The 7,596-nt window shown below is 54.5% G+C and overlaps 1 protein-coding gene across 1 annotated transcript; it reads left to right on the forward strand.

Moving 5' to 3' along the window:
* The first annotated feature begins 859 nt into the window (after positions 1-859).
* CHST7 (carbohydrate sulfotransferase 7) lies at positions 860-7,574 on the forward strand. The gene has a single exon (XM_037377218.1). The coding sequence runs from the start codon at positions 1,100-1,102 to the stop codon at positions 2,495-2,497; it is 1,398 nt and encodes a 465-aa protein (XP_037233115.1). The 5' UTR covers positions 860-1,099; the 3' UTR covers positions 2,498-7,574.
* Positions 7,575-7,596: the final 22 nt, after the last annotated feature.

Consider the following 7,596-nt stretch of genomic DNA (forward strand, 5'->3'; position numbering starts at 1 on the left):
CCTGGGATCGTGGTCCATCACTTTCTGTGAGGAACTTCCAAGGTCAGCCAGGGGCTGGGCATTTTGAGACTATATATTCTAATTTAAACACCTGAAGCCAACCTCTTGTTGGCTCTTCATCCCACGAGAGATTTATTCAGGCAAATCTCAGACATCTAAAAAAACTAGAAGTCTTAAGTCTGAGCCGGTAATGTTATGCTGCCGCTGCAATTAATAACGAGAAGGGTTATCAGAAGGCTATCGGACATCCAAGACAGGTTGAATGTTTCTCCGTGGGCGCCCATTTCTTCCTACCAACTGCAAAGGGTGACCAGCTCAGACGGACACAAAACTTTCAGGTTAATAAACTGGAGCAACGAGTCGCGATCGAGATGTCCGTATCCCATCAGCACACACACACACAGACAAAAGCGCGGCTGAGCAATCCCGCCGCTCTCTACAGCGCCAACCTGCAGTATCCCTGAAACTCCCTGCAGATTTTAACAGCTGCCATCCGTCCCAAAATCGCATTCGCGACTCGCTCCGCTACCCCAGCCTGTTCTTTCTCTGGGGACCCGGCAGGCAACCGGGCCGAACGCTCCTCCTCGGCACACGCTCAGCCTGCCGGTACCTGCCCCGGCTAACGCACCTCCCTTGCGGTGCGCCCTTTGCCGGGCGGGGTGAGTCCCGCGGTGCCGAGCGCCCCCCGGCCCTGCCCGAGGGGAGGAGGGGGCCGGGCGGGCAGGAGGAGGGGGCGGGCGAGGGGCGGCCCGGAGCCCCGCGCAGCAGAGCGGCGGCAGCCCGGGCCCCGCCGGCGGCGGCTCTGGGGGCGGCGGCGGGGGCAGGTGCGGGGGCTGCCGCGCCGCGAGGAGGAGGAGGCGGCGGCGGCGGAGGAGGAGGCGGAGGAGGAGACGACAGCGACGACGGCGAGGGCTGGGCGGGCGGCGGGGCTGGCGGCCCCGAGCCTGGCCGGCGTGCCCGTGGGCGTGCTCCCGGCGGGGAGGGCCGCCCGCAGCCCACACCCCCCGCCGCCGCCGCTAACTTTGCCTCTTCGCGAAGAGCCGCCATCCGGCAGCCAGAGGGTCGGCGGAGCCCCGGCGGTCCGGAGCCGAGCCCCGCGATGAAGGGCCGCCGGCGGTGGCGGTGGCGGGGCTTCGCCGCCGTGCTGGTGCTGTACACGCTGCTGCTGCTCCTGCTGGTGCCCTACGCGCTGGACTACGGGGCCAGGCGGGGGCGGGCGGACGAGGAGCCGCTGCTGCGGCGCTGCCCCAGCCTGGAGGAGGCGCTGAGCGAGTGGGGCTGGGAGCAACGGCAGCCGCCGCTGGACGAAGAGGAGGAGGACGAGGAGGGCGGCGGCGGCACGGCGGGTAACGGCAGCGCGGCGGCGGCGGCGGGGAAGCGGCACATCTACCTGCACGCCACCTGGCGCACGGGCTCCTCCTTCCTGGGGGAGCTCTTCAACCAGCACCCCGACGTCTTCTACCTCTACGAGCCCATGTGGCACCTGTGGCAGGCCCTCTACCCGGGGGACGCGCTGAGCCTGCAGGGCGCCCTGCGCGACATGCTGCGCGCCCTCTTCCGATGCGACTTCTCCGTCCTGCGCCTCTACGCCGCCCCGCCCGGCCCCCGCGACCCGCTGGCCCCTGCCCCGCCCGCCGCCGCCAACCTCACCACGGCCGGCATCTTCGGCTGGCGGACCAACAAGGTGATCTGCTCGCCGCCGCTCTGCCCCGCCGCCCCGCGGCCCCGTCGGGAGGTCGGCCTCGTCGACGGCGCCGCCTGCGAGGAGACGTGCCCGCCGCGGGCGCTGCGGGAGCTGGAGGCCGAGTGCCGCAAGTACCCGGTGGTGGTCATCAAGGACGTGCGGCTGCTGGAGCTGGGCGCCCTGCTGCCGCTGCTGCGGGAGCCCGGCCTCAACCTGCGGGTGGTGCAGCTCTTCCGCGACCCCCGCGCCGTCCACAACTCCCGCCTGAAGGCCAGGCAGGCGCTGCTGCGGGAGAGCATCCAGGTGCTGCGCAGCCGCCACCGCGCCGAGCCGCGGGGGCCGCCCCGCCAGCAGCAGCAGCAGCTACTGCTGCCGCCCGGGCTGCTGGGCGGGCGGGCGCCGCAGCCGCAGCACCGTGCCGAGTTCTTCCTCGGCGGCGCGCTGGAGGTGATCTGCCAGGCCTGGCTGCGCGACCTGCTGCTGGCCCGCCGCGCCCCGGCCTGGCTCCGCCGCCGCTACACGCAGCTGCGCTACGAGGACCTGGTGCGGGAGCCCCGCGCCCAGCTGCGCCGCCTGCTACGCTTCGCCGGGCTGCCGGTGCCGCCCGCCCTGGAGGCCTTCGTGCTCAACATGACCCGCGGCGCCGCCTACTCCTCCGACCGGCCCTTCCTCATCTCCGCCCGCGACGCGCGGGAGGCCATCCACGCCTGGCGGGAGCGCCTCAGCCGCCAGCAGGTGCGGCAGGTGGAGGCCGCCTGCGGCGAGGCCATGAGCCTCCTCGCCTACCCCCTCAGCGGCGGCGACGCCCGGTAGCGCCGCCGACCCGCGGCCGGCGGGGAGAGCCCGCCGCCGGGTGAGGGTGAGGGCGCGGGCCGGGCGCGGAGCTGCGCCGCGGGCGGGCGGGTGGGCGCCGGGGCTCGGCCCTGCCCCGGCGGGAGGACGGGCGCTGTGGGGCAGAGCCGAGCGCGGCGGTTCGCAGCCGGCGTGGCGTCGGCCTCACGGGCCGGGCGCTGCCGCGGAGGGCGGCCCTGGCGGGAGCGGACCCACCTCGCCTCAGGCACGGGCAGCGCTGCGGGGCGCGGCCCCCCGTGTCCCCCCGAGGCCTCCCTGGGGGCCGCGGGCACCCCGCGGCGGGGCGAGGGTCGCTCGGGGGTGCCTGTGGGCACGGCGTCGAGCTCGGAGCCCTTCTAGCGGGACAGCACGTGCAGCGCCTGGGGGGTTCTTCGTGAAAACTGCGCCGAAGCTTAAAAATCCCACCGAGGCAGGCTCCCAGCAAGGCACCGGGCGCTGGAAAGGTGTTGCTGTGAGAGCATCGCTGCCGCCGAGCGCTGTGACAGGCTGGGCTCTGCCCTGTCCCTGCTGGAACACCTGCGGGGGGCTTCTGTGAAGGTGGCTGCAGAGGTCAGTGGAGGCCTGGGTGGGCAGGAGGTGCCCTCCGGGCCGCTGGCGCCCTGGGGAAGGGGGTGCCAGCTGCAGGAGGGGGAACCGTGTCCGACTGGCTGCATCCATCGTCCAGAGCCGCAGGGTGAGTGGTTACGCAGAGGCAGTAAGCGTTGGCCGGCTTACATCTGTCAAAGGTGTTTGCAGCAGAAATGCTGTTCAGAAGAAATCTGTAATTCTTTTTAAAGTAGGATTTATTTTTTTTTAATATATTGATAGCGTTAGGCAGTGATGCTCCTGTGAGATACAAGTGACTAACATCTTTCTTGGGGACACGCGTAGCAGTGACTGTAACTGGAAGGCGAACGCTCAGTATTTCCATTTTGTTTTCTCAGCCAGATGAGAGAATCACTTTTCTTCCCTTGCTTCCGGGCTGACACATTGTGCTGTGCACAGGGTCCTCCTGGTCACATCCCTTCCGAACAATAACATCCTCTCAGCTGGTAACTCCTGGACAAAAGCAAGCGTTTCCTAAGAGGCTAAGACAAATTAATGGTGACGTTCCAAAATAAAAACTTGTATTTAAAAAAAAAAAAAAAAAAGAAAAGAAAACCTTAAGTTTTATTTTAGATTTTAAATGCCGTTTTCCTGTGGATACCCTGCAACTTGTATGAGAAGGGTGTGCATGTGTGGGTGCATGTACAAATACCTTTTCTTTATTTCTTAATTTGGGGATAGAAGGTTCAATTGTAATTTAGGGATGCGGTACTGTAACTGTACTTAGAGACTGCTTTTGAGTCCATTACAGTCTGGCTGTGTTTAAACGTCCCTGCAAGAGTATATAGGGTTATAGGGATGTTTATGTGCAGTCCTCAAATGCAAACTGAGAACATGAACTTCAAATGGAGGATATTCCAGGATCAGGAAGAAAGCAATATTTAGGTATAAAAGTGCTGGAAATAAAGGCAGGTCAAAGACATTCTGTTCTCGTGGAGGAAATGTTTGAACTGCGTTGTAGGTTTTTGTGCTCTGCATATTGTGCTGTAAAACATGTCAGTGAGTTAGGATGAACCTTCATTTATTTAAGCTCTTTTTCTTCCTTGACCCTCCCACAGGACAATGCGTTGGCACACGTTTCTTTTGTTATCTGACAGGAAAATGTAGTCATAAAAATGTTTTTGAGTAAATCTGTCCATTTAACGGCAGCATGCTTCATACAATTCTGCGTCCTTTGGCTTGTGCTTGAAGTAAAAATTACAGGGGCTTGTTCTGTGCTGGAGCAACCTTTCTTATTATCTAAGGGACGTTTCTGTATTCTTTCACAGGCGCTGTGAGACCAAAATTTGTCGCTGGGTGTTCTAGTGGTATTTAATAATTGTATTTGTATAGATGGACAATACCTGTCTTTATGCCTTGATGACCTGCATTGGCTAACCTATTTTGGAAAGCTTTTCTGGGAATACACCCAGCCTGGCTTGCACTGACAGGTTTGGGAAGAAAATAAGACTTTCTTGCATGCCAAAAGATGATACGGTACTTACATTCTTGTGTCAGATGGAGATTGAAATCCAGTGTACCCTGATGATCTTTTTAGCAAGTTGCAGTCACGGATTTGTACAGTGCAACTGTTAAGCATTCACTTCACCTTGACAGGGCGTCTCATCTTGCTGTTTCAGGTGGTAAATGCCTCATAAGAAATTTTTAGAAATCCACGCTTAGTTTCACTTACGCTGGTTCATCATGATGAAGAAAGAAGTGTTACCATCTAGTGTAACTTGATGCTTAACAGCTGGGAGGAAATCCACTAATTGCAAATTATTTAGTATTCTCTGAAGCAGTTTCTGTGTTTGATGTAGATGCGTTTTCTGTATCAAGGCTTCTCTCAACAGAAGTTGCTCACTAACACAATTGCTCTTTATTAGTGATTCAATTTTTTTTCTCATCCCAAGCTGCTCTTGTAGGGTTTTTTTTATATACTGTGAAAAGGGCTCTGTTGGGCAATGTGTACAAAATACAGCAAGTGCAATTCGTGGGCTGCATTCAGGGCACCTGAGTTCAGTAGAAGACTCTGCAAAAACAATTCAGAGGGAATTTCCAAAGCTGAAAAAGGAGTAAGTAGCCCAGAGTGGGATCTTAGAGCAGGATGTGCAAGAGCATCTAAGACTGGATGACAGTTGCTTAATGATTGAAATTGTGACATGTGACAGTCACTAGAAGGCTTTCTAGAATTCCCCTGCCTCAGGAGGACAACTAAGGCTCACCAATAAATGCATCCCATTTTTCTCTCCAAGGTGTTTTGGTGGTGTTGGAGAGCGTCGTTTACAGCATATACTTGTTGGCCTTGAAACTCATACCCTGAAGAAAAAAAAATGTACTGTCAAATGTCAGTGTGGTACTTCCCTGAAAAGACAGAACAAGTCTGATTAGGACACCCAGCGTGGAGTTTCACTGGCAGAGGTCTCTGGAAGTAAGCAGAATTTGCTGAAAGCGGGATGTCTGTGGTTAAACTGCATTTTGAGAGCAGCTGGATGTTTATGGCTCGGTCACCAGCTTTTTTACTTTAATTGGGCTCAAGTGAGACTTTGAAGTGAAGTCCCAGTTCTGCTAAACGATGTAGAAAACCGAACCATAATGCATCCTTTAGAACAGAGGATGGCATGATAAGCAAGGGAACAATAAACACATCTTACAGCCAAGCTGGACTTGGCAGGCTTAGAATCGGAGAGCAGGACCAAGCCACGGAGTTTTAGTAGTTCAGGCTGAGATTTGGGAAAAATGCCTAGTTGTGCTACATTACATATAATGAATTAACAACTTTCATGTATTAAGAAGACATAGTAGGAAATGGGAACAAACCCGACAAATGCTCACAGGACTTATTTCCATTGTCTGTTTTTACTTTTGGTCATCATGTATCTGCCTTAAGGAAGGTAGAAACTTGAGTATTGGAATTGTACGTAAAACGCTGTAATATTTCCACGCTGGGATTGCTCTCTTACAAGATTGTCTGTATTTAAATTGTTGCTTTTGGGGAAACAACTTTTTGACACTTGTAGTGACGTACTTGGGAGAAACACTGGAAGTCCAGAAGTCCAGAGCAAAGAAATACTTAGCACCGCCTTCCTTTTCTCCCTAGAATATTACTGGTGGAGTTCTTGTAGATACCTGTGGTACATACATACATATTTCAGATACAACATAAATGGTTTACTAGCTCCCTCAGCTGCAGTATCTAACAGAAGTGTTAGAATGGTCGTGGAGTTACTTAACAGTTTCACTATTGCATGGGTCATTTTAGCCCTCCCCCCACCCCCCACCTCCATCAGACCGCACATCAAGAGAAGTTCTGAGTTTCTCCATTAAGTTCTCAGTATCGCCACTTTCTGTAAGCCCGATGATAAAAAACCAGTGCAAAATGTCTGGATTTATTATGGTAATACAATTAAGCAACACTTTGGTGAAGAACGAGTTCGTGAAACACTTAAAACAAGCCTGACAGCGCATTCTGTTCCTTTCTTGAACACGAAGAGTTGCTGCTGAGACTCTGATGGTAGCTGAAGTATGGGGACAGTAAGAATGGTGCATGTTATTTCTCAGAATCACCTTGCAATCCATGCAGCACTGGGACTACCTTAGCTGTTATTTTGCCATTCCTATCTAACTTGACACGACACCTGGCACTGCGGAGGAGGAGATGAGAAAAATACGATTGTCAAAGCAAATCTTGCACTAGTAGAAGTTTTCAACACCTCATGGGCAATCTGTGTGTGAGTGAGGGGCTGGGGTCCAGGTTGTCCTTCTCTTGACTGTGGTTTAAAGAAATTAATATTAAATCCAAACTTGTTGAGGTGGTGGGTTTCAATGACTAAGGGACCTGTCACTTGTCGCTGAGACGTACCTTTGGCAGTCTTGGCTCTGGACAACAGGCTGGAAGCTGATTAACGTTTTAGTACTTACAGTCTGTCTGGGTATTGAGTACTGGGGAATTCTTGCTTCCAGCACTGAGGCGTTAAGCTCTGCTGCTGACCTGCAGCGCCTGCAGCGCTATTGCTTGCTGTTGGTAAATGGGAATCGGGTCTTTCCCCAGCATTTCCAAATTTGTTGCCCTGTTTCTAGTTGTCCAGCTTTGCCAAACTTCAGCCATACGTACACAGAAACTTCTTGGGCTTAAGGTTTGAGTCTCTTTGGGGAACTGCAGTCAAAACAATGCATGTTCTTTGGAACCCAGGCGTAGGACGCGGTGCTTTTTTGCCTATGTTCAAATACTCTCAGAGATGTTTCTTTGAAATCATTTGTTGCTTCAGTACCTTGGGACAGGAACTCAGATTTGGGTAGGGGAAACGGCCTCTGTGTAGAGGATGCCCCCGTGTTTTGTTTTTACCTTTGCCTTCTATTCTGATTTGGCCAAATAAGTTTATGTTTGTAAAAAAAAATATAGCATGTGCTCAAGTGGTTTTGGTATGTGTGTTTATCTTTATAGCAAATAAAATCTGCATTGGTTTTATCTGCAGTGAGCATGCTCACACCTCTTT

This window comes from Falco rusticolus, chromosome 2, assembly GCF_015220075.1.
Source record: "Falco rusticolus isolate bFalRus1 chromosome 2, bFalRus1.pri, whole genome shotgun sequence".
NCBI lineage: Eukaryota > Metazoa > Chordata > Aves > Falconiformes > Falconidae > Falco > Falco rusticolus.